General features: G+C 37.3%; 1 protein-coding gene across 3 annotated transcripts in view; it reads right to left on the reverse strand.

Moving 5' to 3' along the window:
* The window catches only part of LOC119793810 (ankyrin repeat and fibronectin type-III domain-containing protein 1), a 233,314-nt gene that overhangs the window by 153,582 nt on the left and 59,037 nt on the right, over window positions 1-20,695 (reverse strand). For all 3 annotated transcript variants that reach the window (XM_038301085.1, XM_038301084.1, XM_038301083.1), the window contains 2 exons: window positions 16,088-16,269; window positions 7,131-7,369 (listed from right to left, as the gene is read on the reverse strand). In XM_038301085.1, the coding sequence (XP_038157013.1) occupies window positions 7,131-7,369; window positions 16,088-16,269 (421 nt within the window). The remainder of the gene's footprint in view (window positions 1-7,130; window positions 7,370-16,087; window positions 16,270-20,695) is intronic.

The raw sequence follows: 20,695 nt of genomic DNA on the forward strand, positions 1-20,695 counted from the left end.
ATAATTTGCATTATGTATTTCATGTACAAATTAAATACAGGTGTTCAACGGATATATCATGCATCTAGTTTAAATAATTTAACTCTTTAAAATGAAATATTGTCACAGGTATAACCAACTCCTAGTACGTTTGCATGCCGCTTTGCTGCACTTATGCAATGTACAGTAACACAGCTGGTGTATTTTCCCCGTTTTGACCTTTACCGCATGTCATCTCCCCTTTCTTAATCCCGTTTTCTGTCAGTCTACTTTTTAAAATAAACAAAATAAAGGCTAATAGTGCCTTAATATTTGAAAAATAACAAAACATTTTATCATTATTGAGTATATATCCTAGACATACATTTGCAATACATTTTCTTGATTTTAATACAACAAACCCAGCAAGAGATATGTTTAATACGTAAATAACCACTTATTTCTGAGAGTGAAATAGCCTTTAATCTGTGCATCATAAACCCACTTATTGGAAACTGGCTGCAAATTTTTGGCCAGAGCATCTTCGGTTCTAAAGAACGAAGACTTTGTCTTTATAGGTAAGGATGCACTGAATGAGATTATCACCTGAAAATCAGATTTCTGCTTTACTGCAACATTACTAAACAGACAATCTGCAGTCTATAAGAGCATGTTGACAAAAGCAGGGTGATGACATTGCTAGAATACACAACTTGTTCCTCTTGTAGAAAAAAAACAAGGAAGATCTTGTTTCTTTTTTCTAAAGTTAAACTAGTAAATAGTGTTGCGCCGATGCCATGTTTTGGCCCCGATACCTGGCTGTGCAGTATCGGCCGATACCGATACCATAATAATGTAAAATAATTGCCATCATGGCTCTGTCAAGCTGCTGCCTACCTTTGTGAAGCAGGAAAAAATCTAACACAATTATCCACTAGAACTTTTTAATAAAAAGTTCTACTGGATAATAAAAATAAAAAGTTTTTATTGCCTACCCGGAGTGGGTGACAATAGTTGAATAAACTTATGGCTCTCAAAATGGTATCTGTGCCCTATTTGTTGGTACTCGCCGATACTGATACCACCATTTTAGGGTAGTATCGGGGCCCCGTCCGATACTGGTATCGGTATCGGTGCAACACTACTAGTAAAGCTTTATTTTTGTCATAATCTGATAAACAAGCAATTGAAATGGAGAGTATATATTACGCAAAGAAGATCTGCACTATGAAAGAATCAAGAGGATGAGTTTTCCGTTTGTCCTTTCCTCGCTCCAACCACTTTCCCTTTCATTGCTAAACCACAACAAAATCATCTCCATTAAGCATACCACATTTCCTTCAAGACTGTAATCCCTCAATAATTCATGGAGATTAAAAGAAGACAAGTTTTCACCATCCCAGAGGTGGCTTGCTTTAAGCCTGATAGAGACACTATGCTACAGGAACAAATATATTCCTACAATGATAACAAATGGTATGTCTTAAAACCTGACCAGTAGAGGGGGGATTTGGTTATTATTTCACAAGCTGAACTTCAGCTTTTACAAGATGTTTATAAGTTGAGATAAGTTGCAATCAGGGAGTTTTCTGTTTCATTCTCGATCCCGATTCATTGTGCTTACTGCACACAATAAAACAGAAATTACAAGGGAACTGATTAATCAATAGGCAATTACCACTGAGAAACACAATCAGTAGATTTAATTCGACTTTGATTTAGTCATATACTTGTGTAATATCCGTCTCATCTTTACTGTAGAAAACCATCTTCTTTTTTTTGCCGTTTTTACAGCTGAACAGGAAATTGTTTCTTTTTCCTGAAGAGGACACACCGTATTCTGGCGGTCATCTTTAACCTTCAGTTTCTACCACATTCTAACAATCTGCAAGATTTCTTGCATAATGATTTTTCCAAATGGCTTCGTATTGTTTTCCGATTTTTACCTGAATGCAGGAGGTACAGCATCCTCTCCAATTGTCTGCACTCCAGGTGAGAACATGTAAAAGCTTAAATAAAAATTAATCTTTCTCTGCAGCAGCATAATGTTTCAATAAATATTTCCTCTGGTAGTTAACGAGCTCCTAACGAGACTTCTGGTGATTCTGTTACCTCATTGAGCATTCATGACACGTGTGTGTTGTAACCTACAAGCACACATCTGCTTTAGTTGTTTTACATTTTTACTTCTCTTAATAAGCAGCAAACACAAATCGGCTTCAACATCATTTCATATTTGTTGCTTTATTATAACAGAAAGTCGGGGATTACTTAACTGCAAGACACTGATCAACACATAAATAAACAATCTCCTCCAGGATAAAGTACATCATCGCTAATGCTTTCCATTAGGTTTTTGCCCACTCACAACAGGGCTCAGTTTTATCATTTGAAACAGGAGGTTTGGGCCAGGGTCGTATTTAAAAGCTGAATGACAGCAGAACGTGAAGAGAATAAATTAATCAAAACCCTGTTATAAATCGAAAAAGTTAGGCTCCTCTCTAAATTGCCTCTGGTTATTCAAACATCATAAGAAATCCCAGCAAAATAAAAAATCTCTGTATTTTTGTGTCTGTTCAGTTTTTTGTTTCTATTATCAGTCAAAGCAGCTGCTAAATAAACTACCCTTGGCTGAGATCCAGCTATATATTCTGTCTTTGGCACATTTCAGTGCAGCTTGTTAAGTTTTCGTCATGTTTTGCTTTAAAATCCTTGTCCATTATTCCAAACAGCAGCTAATGACATAAAATGTTTTATTTCTTTGTCATAATATGACCACAATTAGCCATTTAGTCAGCATTGATTATATTTTAAAATGAATGGATCAAGTTTAATGTAGATCTTAAAAGTTTAGTTGGTGTTTGTGGTCCCAGAAATACAAGATTTTAGCCTTTAATTAGATCTAATGAGGCTTAAAACTATGAAACATGCCAGAAATTTAAGGTTATGAACTTGGATTAAAATTTAAAAAATAACCAATATTTTTTTTTATATATATGAACCTGCAATTATTTTGAGAATTTTGTCAGATTAAAGGGTTTTAAATCACCCAAGCACCAAGTTAAACTTAAGCATTTTCATTAGGTACAGTAAGAGAAATGCAATAGTTTATAAAAGAACTTTACTGGTTTCTGTTAAAATTCAATCATAAAAAAAAAACAATCAGGGAGCTTTAGCTCAATGAAAGAAAAAAAAAAGTTGCTTCCAAAACCCTTACAAACAAGGGGAAAATGGTTCAAATCTCACAGGTATTTCAATCTAACTATGTATGGATCTTTTAAACCTGGTTTGGCAAAAAAAAAAAAAAAAAAAAAAAAAAAAAAAAAAAAAACATGACCTGATACAATTCTTAAGCACAGCAGTAAGTCAGCTACTCGAAATTTATGGCAAAATATTTTATTCTGAATTTTTAAATAACATCTTAAGAGTCTTCTACTGCTATAAAAAATTTATTCTTACAAAATCTTCCCAGGCATCACTAAATGTGCTGCAACTTTCTTTAACTACTTTTGCTAGTATTTTACAAGAGCATGATTTAGCACAGAGACACTTCAGTCCATGAGGGCAGGCTGCTCCGTTTCTCTGATCACATATTAAGTCACCACTGCTCCGCCGTGTCACAGTAAAACCTCTGCAGTAAAACAATAGACAGACAATAAACTATGCTGTCAGGCAAAGCTGCAGTTTTCATGAGGCCAGTGGAGCAAAAAGATTACAAACCCAAGATCCTGACATACTGTTACATTCATAGCAAGTAAAAAAAAAGCAATGCTTTGACTTTTTACTAAAGTAACAGAAAATTCAGGGTTGTAAAAGACAGAAAGTGTAGATGAAAGATGGTCCGGCTAACAGTTCTGTCTGGATTTTTTGAAAGGGACATTTCTTACAGTTTTATTGAAAGGAATGTATGCAGAGTGGTTATAAGAGTGGGAAACAGAAACAAATTATAGCCTTATAGAACTTGCTTTCCTGCGGCTCTTTTATAATGCTTTTCTCTATGCCATTTTTCCCCAAGTGGTGCAGATATGTGCTATTTTTCATGCTGGAGTACAAAAAAGCTTCATGAATAAAAGCATTCACCTGATACATTATCCTGTGTAATAGAATAAACCAATTAATGTAATGCCATATTGCTATATTAAAAGCAGGAATTATGTTTTAATGAGGTATCTCTGAGTGCCTCTAATGCTGCCAGATACTTTAAGAGAAGAATGGATGAGCTCTCACCCCAAAACATAGGCGGCAGGACATCACATCCAGAGCTGTTCCCATTTCGTTTGGCTACTAAACAGACTTTTGTGCACAGACACGTAAATCCAGATGGCTTTTAATTTATGGATCTTTGTTCAAGATTAAAAGAAAATTAGGATGAAAAAAAGTTCAGTCATCAGAGTAAAATCCTCCTTGCAGCCATATTTACGTCCATCAAACTTCAGCATCTGAGGAAAAATGAACTGCTTCAAATGTAACCTCCCAGCTGTCTCCTACCTACGCAGGTGTCCTGTTGCACTTCTGCCTTGAAGAGTCAATTACAAAGTTTGGGCTGGTAATGGGGTCTAACGTTTCCTGATTAAATGACCACAGGACAATAAAAAGGTCTTTAATGTTTAATGCCTGTTCATCAGGATTCCTGCAAATGCTAAAAGCAATCACACCCAGAAGGCACAAAGTAATATACAGTACAGCCATTTAAGATTCATTTCATTAATAAGGGTGGCCATTATACTTTACTGGTGAGATTAGAGTCAAAGAGCCTGGGATAAAAACACCAATAATCCTGCGTTTTTACATTTTGAACTAAAATAAAATGTGTTAAGGCAAATAACAAAAAAAAAATGTGAATAGGCTGCATACATTTAATTATAATGTTTTTTCACCCTCCAGGTCCTTTAAAGTAGGTCTCCTCTTAAGTTTTCGAGCTGCTTAAAATACAATTTTTCTGCTTAAAATTCAATGTTGCCCAAAAAAATTAGACTTTTTAATCTTCAATTGTTCTGTTTACTTCCTGTTAGCTTTCTGAAATCTCAGCATATTGCCGTGTTTTGTAAAACAAAATAGTTTTTTCAATTACTAAATCAAACTATTGGTCATTTTATAATTAAAATATAACTGAAAAATAAATATAAACAATAACAGGAGAAATTACATTTCAAATTCTAAAGTTTTTCTTATTTTAGGAGCAGAGAGAGATAATTTATATAAAGTAGATATAGATTTCCTGTTCTAGCATCCAACATTGCTATTTTTTATTTAACTACTACGCCTCCTTAAAGGGAAAGAGTCCGTCTTCACAGCTGCAGCACTTGACCTGCAGTGTAGAAAAAGCTATTACCTTAACGTATAAGCTCCCTTTATTTCACCTTAGAAAGCATCAGAATTATACAACTTAGATTTATTTTGTTATTTTGCGGTATGCTGCAGACTTAAATAACCAGAACTTCTACTTAACAAGAATTTCTAAAAGGTTGCAAAAAGTTTATAAATCCAATATGTAACATGAAAGATTAGGTCAAAAGCTTAAAAGAAAAAAAAGGCGCATTATGTAGTGCTGTATACTGTTCTGTCTTCCTGGTATCTGCTGAGCGTCTCGCTCTCTAGCAGAATAGTGTTTTCACTTCACTACAATTCCAAACTCGATATCAACATCCAGGGATTTATTTTCCATACCATGGAGGATAGTAATCCCAAACAATCACAGGCATAAAATATATTTTTTAACATGAAAAACTCACTGTTTCCAATCTCAACATGGAACCACCTTTTCTAACAGAATTACAGTTATTATTTATAAATAAATGTACAAATAAATGCTAAATAAACACCCCCAAAAATATCACAACTTCACAATATTTTAAAGGTTGTTTAAGGTGTTATGGTTAAAATGTGCAAATAATCTAGAAATCTAAAAATAACAATAGAAAAAATATGTAAATAACACAATCGATAACAGATTTGCACTAGTCAATCAGCCGATTTTCCTGTGATTGACTGACCTGTCATTAAAGAAACTCTCCATTTAGTCTAACTAGTGCTAAAGATGGGCTCTGTGTATGCACCATGACGATCTATCTTTCTGGTTCTTTTCCCTGAAAAGAGATCACTTGCGACAAACTCTTTAAATAACACTTCATAACTTATATGTATTAAATAACCAGGAGACATTACAACAGATTCTGATAGAAATTGTAATCTTACTCATATCAGAGAAATTGTTTAGAATTTACAGAAGGCATCTGCTCACCTTCGGGCTCACGTCTCAGAAAGTGGCCCGATTAACAGTTAAAGAGGCATTTTATACATCACCTTAGCAGATCATTAGGCATCCATGGCTCCAGCCGTATCAAAATATTACACCTTGTTCTTAGCTGAAGGACACCGCTCTCATTCCATTTCCAAATCTTTGCCACGTACAAAATGAAGATTATAACTGTATATCTAGACAGAGGAACTGTCCAAATCAGTTCAGACACACAACAGGCTGCCAATACCTAGGTGTAATAACCTCACACAACTTCAATGATAATTATCCTAACACTAGGCTTTAGTTCTTTTGGACCAGCCCTTGACATTTTTTGTCATCAGTGATCTGCTTCAAAAATCCTGACCGGTGCATTTCTTATCGATGCCAAATTAGTAATGTATCTGGAAACGGATTATTTTTTGATACTTTTCAGAGTATAGACATTTTTTATATTTGAACATCAGATATATCTCGATGTGTGACAGAAAACATTTATCTTCAAATACCTTTTTAACCATTCTTTCTACAGACTTTATTTTCATTTTATTCCTCTCTAATACTGACTGGAAATAGCTATATTTGCATCTTGGACAGTCAGTAACAAAAGAAGTTGCTGTCATGCTGACCAGAGAGTCATAAGGGATGCTATTTTTGTTTGTGGATTAGAAACAGATGAGATTTTTTTCGTTTTTTTATACTGTTTTTTTTTATCCTGTTACTAAATGCAGTTTTAAGTTTTAAAATCAGGGATGCACGACATGCAGATGGAGCAAATGCTACTTTGAATGAACTCAAAGAGCTGCTCAATTCTTTAGGATGGACATGTTTTTTTTTAGTGTTTGTTTTTTAGAAATTGCATCAAAAAATGTCCATCGCTTTAGAGATCTACTTCCTTGCAAAACTCAGAAAACATGTAAAAGTTTCCACTTACAAATTTTCTCTTCAGCTTCCCCTTATTGCTGCGACTTGACTTGCCCTCAGCTGTTCTCCCTGAGCTGTAGTCCAGGCCCATGTCCAGGTGGTCATCAGCCGACATGCTCTTCCGGAGGTAGGCAGCTCGTGCCCTGAAGTGGGAGAAGGGAGACTGGGACCGAGGACGGGCCTCGGTGCGGCCACTCTGCTCAGTCTCATCATCTCCTTCCATGTCGTCCTCCAAACGCCACAGCTCTCCTAGGAGAGAGGAGGGGTGCAGGCAAAAAGAAAAAATATATGAGAGGTAAGGACCCTGGACAACGCAATTATCAGAAACGGTCATCCAATGACGGCCTCCATAAAAGGTTCCCAGAATGTCATTTAGTGTCCTTTTAAGCTTAGTTACATTATAACTTTAAATTTCTTTGCCAGACTGCTTAAAAACCTGATTACAACTGGAGCTGCTGGACAGAAATGATGGCTCGTTTACATCAATGGAGAATGAATAGTTCTGCAGGCACTATCACATTTTTCTCTTAGCGATAAACAATAAAGACAGATCTGTGCTGTCAGAACCTAGCTTGGCTGCACCAGTTACATTCGACTCACGTAGCTCCAGATTCTTGTCAAAAATCTTGTCAGAGTCCAAGAACCCTCATTAACAAACCTCGCTACTAATAAAACCTGTCTAGTTAGTAAAAGTTGACTAACTGTGTGTAAGGTAGGCATCATAAAACGTCTCTATTGATGTTGCAATAAACTGAGACATCTTTTCATTACAGAGACCCACAATACCTTTCAGATGCTTCCAGTTAATGAATTGGGCAAAACCAAAAATCCTTTTACACTAATCATTTTGCAAAAGAAGTCAAGCCCAATTAGACTAAAGGGAGTTTTTATGTAAACAATGGTTTTAAAGTTCTGCCACAAATTCTCATTTGGTTTTAGGTCTGCCCTTTGACTGCCATTCTAAAACATATGCATTAATCTAAAGCAATCTAATTTAACTATTGCTGTGCAGTCAGTGCTTTTATCCTGGTGGGAGGGGGACCTCTGTCACAAAACGTATCATTAACAGGCTTTGAGGAGTTAATTTAGCTATTAAAATCTGAAGCTAAGATATGGAGGAAACATTGCTCTTGACCGGTGTTGAAAAACCTGTTTTTTAACCTCTAGATTGTAGATCTGGCTATTTGGGGCCGCTGTCCTGTAAGAAGGTGAATTTCAGCCTCTGATTCAAGTAGAGCTGCACCGATCTATTTTTCCCCCCGATCCAATCTGATACCTAGGCTGAGCCGAAATCCGAAACCGATCCAATTCAACTGCTGAATGAATGAACAATCTTGCCATGTATGTGAAGACTTTAGCCTTGATATAATAAAAATAATTAAACTTCATATATCTCATATTGAAGAAGTTTACCTCTGCATTTAACCCATCCCCTTGAGGAGCAGTGGGGTGCCCAGGGGTTAAGGGTCTTGCTCAGGGACCCAAAGTGGCAGACTGTGTGAGTGGGGCTCGAACCCACAACCTCAGGATTTCAAGCTCCATGCCTCAACCACTAGGCTGCCACTCCCCCGTTTTTTTATCTTTTTAATGAAAATGCTTGAGCTTAACTTAAAACCCTTTAATTTGACAAAGCTATCAAAATAAATGCAGGTTTATATAATAAAAATAATACTTTTTGTTAGTTTTTAAATTTTGATCAAAGCTCAAAACCTTACATTTCTGGCATGTTTCATTGTTTTTAGTGTCATTAGGACTAATTAAGTGCTAATCTCTTGTATTTACTTATTTTTCTAAATCAGCATTGAACTTGATCCGTTCAGTTTTCAATATATTCAATGCTGAAAAATGGCTAGCTGTGATCATATTATGACAAAGAAATGAAAAATGTTATGTCTTGCTCAGAAAGCCAAAGTAATAGTCTATGGGAATAGGCCTCGAATGTAAAGTGCGCTGGACTGGATCTCTGATATCCGTAATCGATCATGAATACCCGAAACAGCTAATTAGTAAATATTGGAGCCAATTTGCATTTCTAGACTCAAATCCTCCACAGTGTTAAACGGGATAATTTTTTTTTCTTTTTTCTTTTACAAGATTCTCCAGTTTTTATTTCAATCTCTCTTCAAATCAATTCTGTCAAGCTTCTCTGTCCTCTCTAAAGCGGACTCAAGTTTTTTTTTTAAATCAAAATAAAAGATAGGAAAAATAAAGTCGACACAGCATGACCTGGGAATGTTCTTAAGAGGAATGTCTCCCCTTCCCTCTGTTTTCCGGGTGATTCAGCCCGCAGTTTTCGGCATTCTGACCAAAACAAAAATGGACTAAGCGTAGAAGAAAGATGCATGTCCGCTCAGAAAAAAAACTGAGCAACAACACTATGACCAGAGCTTAAAATCTGTGGTTTTCATAATGACTGGCTCACTGTGATCATAGCCAATCACGTGAAAATTATGCGATTACTGAGCAATACTGAGGGACTGGTGCAAGTCTACTTCCACCGATCTGTTTAACCATGGAGTTGGTTTTTGGAGGGTGATTTGAATAGTTAAGGTTGGTTTTAAGCCAAGTTGTGTTTCCTGTTTCATAATATACTGCATTGAATCTAAATATCACATAATCATTTTTTTATTCAAAATATTCCCTCAGCAGACTGTAGCTCAAAACTTCAACTTTAAGGATTGATTTGAGTCTTTTTTCACTGTTGCTTTTTTCTCTTCCTCGGCTATCCTCAGTGACCTAGATATCCGGAAGTAGAAAAACAAACAGATTTTTCCTTCTCTCTCATTTCAGGGATCAACATAGCAGAAATCAGAATCTACTTCTAGGTTATCTGATGCAGTTTGAGTTGGATTCAAAATAGATAAATATCTTGTAAATTAATGATCAAAGGTTGTTTTACTAAATAACTTGAATAAAGCAAAGATTTATAGTGTCATCATCCGAAGAAAAGTAAACAGGATCCAAACTATGATAGTTCCACAGAATCATTGCATCACATATGAATTTTCTAACTAACAATGCTGATTGGAATCACAGGTATTTTTTTTTATGTTTACAGAATAATCTCCCCTAAACCATATTTGTAATTTCCAACCTGACTGGTTGACCAGCTATAACCTTACCTCCTTTCATTCATAGGACATAAAACACTCTGTGTTTCATAGCATAAAAACCCACTTAGTGGTTTCAGCCAACTGCTCTGCTGGTCAGATGCTTCTTTGGTCTCCAAATGCTTGATTTGTTAGGGTTTTTTTTTTTGGTTATTTAAAAAAAGATTTTAGTCTAACAATAGCCAATGTTCTGGACGTCAATTGTTACGCGTTTAATGCTTTAAATGATGCACCAAAACAATGGTCACTTTACAATCCCTTCCACTCTATAGGTTGCATCTCTTTAGTTGTGGGAAATACCTGGAGAAAACCCACAGAGAAGCCTTTTCTTCAAAGCCAAGATAAAAATGAGACTGTGGAGTGTTTTTCCATCCAAAACTAAGCCTACATATTTGTGTGTGTGAGAGTATTATTCTGGTAAGTGAATAATGCTCCTCGGATACAATGATAACAAGCACATCTTGGATAGCCTTTGACCACATGCAGTGAAGTATATATTTTTCTATCATCCCTAAGTGATGTTTTTTTATCAGACTTCAGATGTTTTCCTCAAAGTCTCTCTACAGCAAGACGCCAACAGAGCTACGGTGTGTAGGCATCAATCCAAGTGACATCCTGCGGTTGCTGCCTGCTCTGCTGTCAGTATGAACCCTCCTCAGAGAGCCTCAGAAACGAGCCTCAGAAGAAGCTACATGTGATTGAATATGTAGGAGAATAGTTTTTCTGAGAGAGCATCCCAACTACTTAAATACGGATTACATTTAGGTATAAAATCTGAATTTAAGGATTCAACTGTTAGTAGTTTCGAAGATTAGTGACTTTAATTGTAGGATATTTTATCTCCCTCTCTGCGTATGTACTATACCCCCTCCTTTGCAAACTAACAGACAACACTACAAAACATTTAAAAAACAATAAATAAATAAAAATCTACTTTCTTAATGTTTTGCTTATTTTATTCTAGTTAAATTATTAAAATTTTTAGGATAATTATACTAACCTTTTTTAAAATGATATTATATTCCAACTGAATAGCAAATATTTAAACAAACTGTTGATGAAAAAACAGAACAAAGACAAAGAACCCCTCAAGTGTCCGTCTAGAAGAAGGGCGGGGCTTAATGTCTGTCAGTATCATACGAATGCTATTGTCCTCTTGTGGAGGTGCTCTATGTTTTATTTTGAGCATCTTTAAAGTTAAAAAATCAGACTGACACATTTATTGCTGCAAAAGGGAGAAGGTATTTCAGTACCTTATCAGCCACGTGGAATCATCTTTTTTAACAGTCGGCCTCAATGTTCAGTTTTAAATCCCCATGGTTTTTAATCATAGCATTATGCATTATTAAAAATTACATTTAATCTCAATTTTAATATTTTATATTCTTGATAATGGAAAAAAAATCTAATTTTCCTAACTGTTAGGTTTATTCAATGATGATTATAAAATTAATGTATGTATATATGAAACATTAAAGAAATGAAATGCTTCAATCTGTCTTATGATTCAATCAGTGCAGCATTCTGTCTTATCACCTGATCAATTGTTTTGTCAGAAGAATACTCTGTTTTGTAACCATGTGTTATGTTCTGTTAATAAAAGGGGACTGCAGGAGGGGGGTCCGAGAGAGAGTTGGAAAGTTGGGTTTGGCTCTTTCACCTCCTGCAGGAGCTGTTGAGAATCTCTTTCCTGTGTGGACTCGGTTCCTCTTTTACAAACCTACATTTTTGAACCTAACATTAACCACAAATTTTATCTTCATTCTGTAGTGGTTTTCCCACATTAGATACCCATTTTACTATAGTCTTGCCTTTCTGGATCATTTGTGACATATAATAATTTCACATTGTTCTAGAACTATAAACTTTAGTGTATTTCATCGGGATCCGTGCAGTAGACCAGCACAGTCACCCCTGTGTCACCCTTGAGACTGTGGTCTGTGCCACTCCTGTGTCTTAGTTTGATTTAGGTTTGGTCACTACCACGGTGCCAGTGGGTACCAAGGGCCCCTCAAGGACCACATCAAGTGCCTCAGTTTCATCTGAAAACAAAATAATTTGACATCGGGCAAAGTCTGTCAGGACTCAGCCGACAGGGCCGTGCAGTTTCTGCCGGTTCTGCTTCTTTCTGCTTTCTCTGCAGGTGTTTGCAGTTGACAGGTGGGCAGGGCGCAAGCACCTGCGGCTGGTTGAGCTGCGTCTGATTGCACTATAAGAGCAGCATCCAGACGCCAGAGTGTTAACCCTAGTGTACGCCTAAGGCCACAGTCTCTCAACTGAGTACTGACTTCCCTCGTTAATCCAAACCTCTGTGTTCCCCAGGTTACCTCACGATCGCCTTCCAGAGGGTCCCACTCGTGCTGACTCCAGGTTCTGAGTTCCCACAGGGTCCTCCCTTTCTCCCGGCTCCAAGCAAGGTGCTTCGAGCCACTCTGGTTTCTCCTGCTGCCCCGGATCATTGTAAGGTAAGCATAGCTCTGTCACCATCAAGCCTGAGCCCCACCTGTCACTGAGACACCCGCCACCAGCTCCATCGATCAGAGCCTGAGTCCGCTCCGTCCTCCCCCGGTTAGGTTGCTGCGTCCGGTGGTAAGCTCACGTTCCTCTGTTCATTTTTGCCTGATCGCCCTTTCCGGCTAATAACCAACTTCTCCTTTCAGAAGTCGAACGGTTCGCGGTGCTGTTGCTTCCCCGTCGACTCCGTTGTTTCCATTTTCTCTCTCTCAATAAACAGTTAACTGATCCCTGTTGCCGTGTGTGTTCTGCATGTGGGCTAAATACATTCAGCCGAACATGACAGTCTGTATCTCTTTTTTTAATCATTAATCATGCATTTCATCATATAAAGTATTTAAGCATTAATACTTTATACATTTATAGAGATTTGAAAATAAAATATCTCAAAGAAAATTAGAAGTTAAAAGGAAAAATAAAAATGTATCTATTATGAATTAATTTTAGAAGTACGCTGATCCCTCCAGTTCATAGGTCAGTATTGGTAGCCCTTCGTATAACACAGTACCCATGAAGTAGCTTTCAGCCTTAAAGAGGTTGATTAGGCCTGCTGTAAGGAGTTTGAGTAAAGAGTGGCGTGCAAGGATAGCAATCTGCGTAAGATGGACCTAATCTGGTCAGCTTTTCATTACTTTTATAGATAACTGAATAGCGGGAAGCAGATTAGAGATTAGGATTTATGCAAATCATATTTCTTTTACACATATGCTACTTTGTGTTGGTCTGTCACACAGAAACCCACTAAAATACAACCGTTTGTGGTTTAAATGTAACAATATGTAAATAAGTCCATCTATGAATAGATGTGCAAGGCACAGATAAACAGGAGCACAGAAGGAACCAGATGGACCCACTTCATTCGAATAAGCCGCAGATAAAAAAAATGCATAATTTCCATAGAAAACAACAGTAATTCACAGACTGCAGTACCATCAGACACTAGTAATGCATGACAACTCATGCTCAACATTTGCAGCCAACAACAAACAGCTGGCTCACTGTTTGGTGCTGATGTCTTTTTGACTTAAGATGGAAATAAGAACAGACAGCTGTTCATTTCAATCTAGTCATATCGCCAGATTCGTGAAATACAGAGACTTAAAGGGTTAAAAGGAAAGGGGAAAAAAAGATCAACATAGAATATTTAAAAACAAAAAACTTCCCTTCAAAATCTAAAAAGTATAATAAAACAGATTTCTCCTGTTTTAATTTTTTAAGTTGGATCAAACACAAAAACATCTTGAGAGTGGAAAATATATCAGTAATTTCCACTAAATAGCTGCCAGGACACACCTGGCTTCTACAGCTGAAGGTGACAGAGCAACTAGTGAGTTATTCCCACTGCGGAGGCCTCACTAATATCAGCTGAGGCTTAACTCTTTGAATGAAGTGTGATTCGGTTATTAAAGTGAGGAGCAAAAGGGGGGGTAGTTGTCTTCCTGCTTCTGCAGGGATAAAGCGTAGGGGAAAGAGCGAGGTCGCATCATGGTCGATGACAGTAGTTGCTAGGCAACAAGGCTCCACGTGAGACCGAGTTCTTTAATTTGATATTTGCATCAGTTGAACAAGGGGGAAACAGCAGAGAGACACAGCCAGTTAAGATGTTCACGGAATAGCAGTACTTGGATCTAAATCAACCAACTGGAGAATGTCCAGTATGGGATCATTAGACGCAGCGACAGGAAGGGTTTATTGGATTAGGGCATTGATGGATGAAGCTCAGGCTCTTCTAATAAAGTTGGATTATTGATAAAATAATACTGTCATTGTTCCAACGAGAGGCCAGATGGTGCTGACAGAGGCAAAGAGATGCCTTCACTCCATAGACTTTCTGATAGCGCATTAAACAAAACAAAAAAAACATGCAATGCTTAGAACTAGACTGAATATTGGCTGTAATATTTTTAGAACCTAGAAAAAAAAATCAATCACAAAAAGCTCTGTCAGGTTAATTGAGTTGTATGTCCTTGAAGTGTCTGAACAAAGGCTGCCTAGAATGAAATTAATCTCCAAACAAGGTCATGCCAACTTTACATGAGATTAATCAAAAAAAGTGAGAAGATAAATGTTCAAGGTCTTTATATTATACGTAATCCCACCTACTGTAGAGTTTGCATGATAGATCTTAAGCCAATTGTGAGTTTAAACTAAGAATAATTGACACACTTGACGAGTCTGCTGTGCATTTGTGTTTCAGTCCTTGATTTAACACCCTCAGAAGCACATTTTAACAGTGTTTTCTTAACAAGGACAGATTTTTCTTTCAAATGAAAGCACTTTCTGTCAAAAGGCTACAGCTTCAGGATTCTCCATGACACATTTTTTTCTCTCAGGTAAGGAAACACCATTTGACTTACAATCAGGAGAGAGTAAGACGGGAGCACAGAGAGAGAGGTGGAGGATAGCCTACATCTGCCACCTCTGAGAAAACTTGAAGCTTTGTGTGCTCTGTCATGTGAAGCAAATGTCAGAGAATCAGAACAGAAGTGGGTGAAAAAAGGTGAAATAAATGGGTCATGTTTTGACATATCTGAGAAGATTTTCGTTTGGGCTCTTATGCTCTTTACAGTTTTGTATCAGCAGTTAAAAACAAGCAAACCATCATTTGCCCCTAAGTTCAAGATGGTTTTACTGAATAAATAGTGTGATATGCGCTAACCAATCAGGATCAGACCAACAAAAAAAACAAATGTAAACCTTTAATGGTTTCCACAGCACTTACGATGGAGATATCAGGTTTTAAAGCACATTACTGCTGCAGCAGATGGATAAAAGTCTGCAGGTGTGGTTTACTATTAATAGTGTAGGAATACACTAATACACTAGTAATAGCTTGTTTTCAACATCATAAATCTTCCATTACAAAATCGGGCAAAATGTGATGTTTATCTGAACCCCATTAGCCATTAGTTTCCATCTCTATGAGGATTTCCTCATTAGAGGATATTGTAATATTGCCAAAACAGAGATGCTTATAATATTGATAGCAGCTTAATAGGAAGAAAGAAGTAAAAATAAGAGCTGAAGCCAGCCTGTACATCTGCTGTCTGTACAAGCATTAGCATTCCAACACAAAGCTGCTACATGTGTTGTCAGAGGTGGACAACTCCCAAAAGATGGTTACTGATCAGTTTGCATTACATATGAACATTAATATTTAAAAGCTGCCACATTAACGGTTTCATCTAATTAAAAGCGGCAGGCTTTTCATGTAACAGGTGTCAGGTAATCTGTGTTGAAGATGTACATCATCTAATGTTTACTCACCTCGGTGACTTGTATTTAAGCTCAACCTACAATAATTATGGATGCCGGTATGTTTTAGATTCTTCTATCGGTTTACCTGCAGGAGGCAGAGTGCAGGCCTTTGATTGGCCAGTGGGAGACGGAGGTGTTTTCCTGCGGGGAGGACTCCCACCAATCAAGTCAGAGTGGTGGACCCTGGAAACAGTTGGAGACTGGGGGATGCTTGGGAGGGTGCGAGACTTCGCCAGTAGGGGTCTCTGCAGCTTCCTTTCTAGGGACCTTGATGAATGAGACATAAGGCATAAAATAGATGATTTTAGTTTATTGAAATATTCTATATAAACATAATGGTTTTTACATATTTAACAATCACACAATAACTGTAACAGAGATGCCATTTAAAACTGAACACGAATTAATGAAGGAAAATCTAAAATACACAAACAGCCAGGCATGTGGAGGCGCATGCATGCAGCCTCCTATTAATAAACAGAAAAGCGTCTTAATGTATCAATAGAAAGCAGCTTCCGCCTCAGCTTAATAAGACGAAGGTTCTTCCAGATGACTAGAACTATTGATTTATCATAGCTGCCGATACCACAAATTCTACGCCAGAAATCAATTGAAGCAATCAAGGGAACAGCTTAACAAGTGCTGCAATAAAACCCACACAGTTTTATTTGTAACTGGCTTAATTTCTTTTTGGCCTTATTTTCCTTCAACCTTCACAGAGACCTTAACTGTTTTTAGTTTTTATTCACGTCTTAAACTACAGTAAATCACTATTACACTTAATTAAACAAATGTTGACTAAAGAAATCATGTGAGATTCTGCTGTATCTATAAGTTTCATCAAGGGTCACAAAAGGTTAGATTTCTCAGAACTCTACACATTTACAGTCAAATGTCATGAGTTTTTTTTTTTGCCAATTTAAATAATAAAATCATAGCTTTTAAATGAAATGCAACAAGTTCTGCAGCTGGAAGTATTCAGCTGGGTGGATGAACCAAGATGTTCTACATATGCTAGATATCAACATCATCATTTAAATGAAAGGAAATCCGACCTGAAGAATTTTGAGCAGACATCCATCAGAAACACCAGGTCAACACTAACAGGTTCTAATACTGTAGGTCTAAACATCTCTGAGCCTTGGCCTGAAACAGAGATATCAAAGGAAACTGGCTTGATAGGTTTGAAGCTAAGAACAGCAAAGGAAGATTAGTCTGGTTTACTTTGATCTAAACCAGAATTAACAGCAGAACAAGAGTTGCACCAATCAGAGGCTGTATAACCAGGACCAACTTGGTCTTATAAAAACCAAATAATTCAATTTGCCATCAATGATTAGCTCGACTGCCATCAAGCATTTCTAAAAACAGCAGTCAGCGCTTTAAATTTCTATTAAGTAGTTTAATCCACCATTTTCTTTGGACTTGATTTATTACAGCCCTGTTGCAGGGGTTTCCTGTTTGAACAGCCTGTTTAAGCCGGGCATACACTGTGCGATGTTTTGCCCTTATCGGGCCGACTTTCCAGTCATGCAACAATTTTTTGATTAGCTCGACTTTCAGCCTGATTGTGCGTCATGGGTTGTGTAATATACAGGGACAATCAGCCTCTCATGACCACCTCCTGATCAGGAATTGTGAGGGAGGGAGAAAATCAGACGTATGGTTTTCAGTTGACCGTCGTGGGCAAATCACTCAGTGTGCAAACAAGGACTCTTCTTCGTCCTCTCAGATGTAAACACAGAGGCATGGCGGGGGTGCGAATGAAATGGAGTTCTTTCTGTAAAATTGACAGACCGTAGTAGCCATGTTTGCTCAGCCATGTCTTTGTCCAGATACATTGCCGCCTTTTCTTCTTAGGGCTTTCAGCACAAAATCGCACAAATTGCCAAGGCAGAGTGGTTCACTCTAGTGAGCTTCATATTCCTCTTCTACTGGTTTGGCTTCCGGATAGAGGAGTCCAAGTAGCGCCATCTCACTGCAGAGTTGAGTCGTACAATTTGAGCTGTAGCTGCGTGGAACAATTGAAAAAATAGCACAGTGTATGCCCGGCTTGAGGGTCACATCCCCTTGGCCCAGGCTTTGAATATGCCACTTTAAATAATCATTTACTTTTTCTTTTGAGTCAGAGAGTCATTGTCCACCATCAGCGTTGGCAGACCCTTTTCACAAGGGCATGTGCCCCTTTGTGGATCTGCGGTGCCTGGCTATGCCTAGGGCACAGATTTTTTAATTAATTAATTTTCCACTCCCACAGCTCCGCCCTCATAGTCTGCTTCCACAGCTCCACTCTCACAGCGGAGTTGATAGAGGAGAACTCTCCAAATTAAGCCAGTCACAATTGATCAACAACTTAGCAAAAATGAAGCTGAGACGCTACCGTTTACTGTTAACAAAATGAACATCCAGCTCTCCCATCTGGCCATGATATACACACCTCATAAGATCATCACCATCACACCATCATAGGATGGGCCGAAATAGAAATGTTAAACACAGACATGTATGTTTGTAAGTTGTTTTTTTGTTTTTCCTTTTACAGTTGCACATTTCAAGTTTTCAGTTTTCAAGTTCATGTTTGCTGACAGATATTTAATGAAGATAAACGGTGCCTTCATCAGTAGTGGATTAGACATATACAGTTAAGTTCACAAGTGATTCAATTCAGTTTGGTTTAGGTAGATATATTAATGATGCAGAAAATTTCAAACAGATGGTATTGGCATCGGCCAATACTGCACAGCCAGGTATCGGGGCCAAAAGCATGGCATCGGTGCAACACTAATAACAAGACAGGATAAAATACGTAAAATTACACCCTTCCCATGTAAAATAAGAAAATGGAATAAAATAACTTATTACCTCCACTAATAACCAGGTACATTTTAATAAGCAAAGAATGTTATATTAGTTAAAACATAAGGCTGGGCACCTGTTTGCAAAGCACCATGACAGTCTGCCATTTTGAAAGTACAGACGCTGGCAAGGGATAAAATAGGACTAACGCACAAAAAAAATAATGAAGACTAACAATATATTTCCCAATAGTGGCACTACTGCAGCACTTTGCAGGACGATACATATGCAGCAGCAGCACAAGAAACAGTTTCACCATCCTCAAAAAAAGTGAAATGGAGAACTTCAAAGACAACAAAACCAGAGATATCACAAAAAGAGAATAAACTTTAGGCCAGCCTTTTCCAGGTGGAAGGAGCTAATGAAGGAGAAAGATTTTAATAAGGGACGGTGAAGTTACCATGTTTCTCCTTGACAAGGAAGTGAACCGTTCTGCCTTAATTAGAGTAAAGTTAACTTTGCCCATTCAGTTTAATTAGAAAATTTAGCTTGTTACCAAGAAAGGACAGTGGTAGATCGTGCAAACATATACCATTTTTAGGTACATGATTATACTTTAATGTGGGTTTCAAAGCTGTGGTGAACGCTGGCTTTTTGTCACATTAAATGCCAGGTTGTAGAGACTTTGGATGATATGGTTACATCTGTTTTGTTGAGACCTTTTGACAAACGGCTGCTACTGTGGCCACAATACAGTATGTGTTTTAGGCAGTGGCGTGCTGGGGTTTAGTGTTTGTTTGAGTAAAATACCCCATTTCACTGATTGATGCAGGTAACCTGGAAGGTAAACATCAAAAATTTGAAGGATGTTTTATTTTCTTTTTTTAACAGCATTTACAGTCTCATTTACAGCACATCATCAAGACATTAAACATTAAAACACACCAGTTGACTGTCAATAAACAAGATATAAAAGGGCAAACTTATTCCTAAAAGTTTGGCTTTTCTCTCATCAGTCCTCAGATTATATGGAAACATTTTTTTTTTTTTTTTTCGTTTTTTTTACGTTGGATGGGGATGTGGGATGCTTTTAGAAAGTGTTTTTTTTTTTCACACTCTCCCATCGTGTTCCAGCAACTTTGTGTTTAAACCTCATGACTCTATATAAGTTAGAAAACACAGAAGCTGTGTCATAGTTTATTGCTAAAAATCCTAGCTTTATTAATTATGCAATGGATGCTTCTCTCCCACACTCAGCCTCTGAGTGGGAGAAATTGGGACCTTGATTGACTGGCTGCAGTGGGAGGAATTGTCTCTCTGCGTCAATGGTCCTGTATTTGACCTCAAAGTGGAAACACAAAAACAACATGGCCAGAGCAAAGTAAAAGTTTTGTGTGAAAGCACTCTGGATTCCAATACGTATTTTTTTAAAGGAAGTTTTTTTTTTATGCATTCTGGTGACAATGTCAGACTAGACCGATGTTACTGGAATAAACTCCTCAAGGCTAAACTCTCTGGTGCTCCATTTATTTGAGATAATTGGTTTACTACTACGAAATCATTTTTTTTCCTTATGCTGTCATGTTTGATAGCTCATGTGCTTTCAAAACTTTTGTTTACATTCAGTGTGAAAAAGCATTAAGTCCACAAATGAAAAAAAAAAAACAGGAACATGTCAAAGAATTCCATAAGAACCCTTTTATTTCCAACAAAAAGAGGCAAACATACTAATGGTTAATCGTCAAGTCTCTTCAGGTCCTTCTGAGAGCCTAATCAATTGATAAAATATCTTTAAGTGTTGTTGTTTTTTTATCTAGCAGTTTTAAATGTATTTTAATTTATTTGGATCTGTTGCTAGACAGTTAAAGGATTGAATCGATTTTAAAGCAGGGTCACA

Source organism: Cyprinodon tularosa, unplaced genomic scaffold (assembly GCF_016077235.1).
Source record: "Cyprinodon tularosa strain WSP-4 unplaced genomic scaffold, ASM1607723v1 ctg46, whole genome shotgun sequence".
NCBI classification, from domain to species: Eukaryota; Metazoa; Chordata; class Actinopteri; order Cyprinodontiformes; family Cyprinodontidae; genus Cyprinodon; species Cyprinodon tularosa.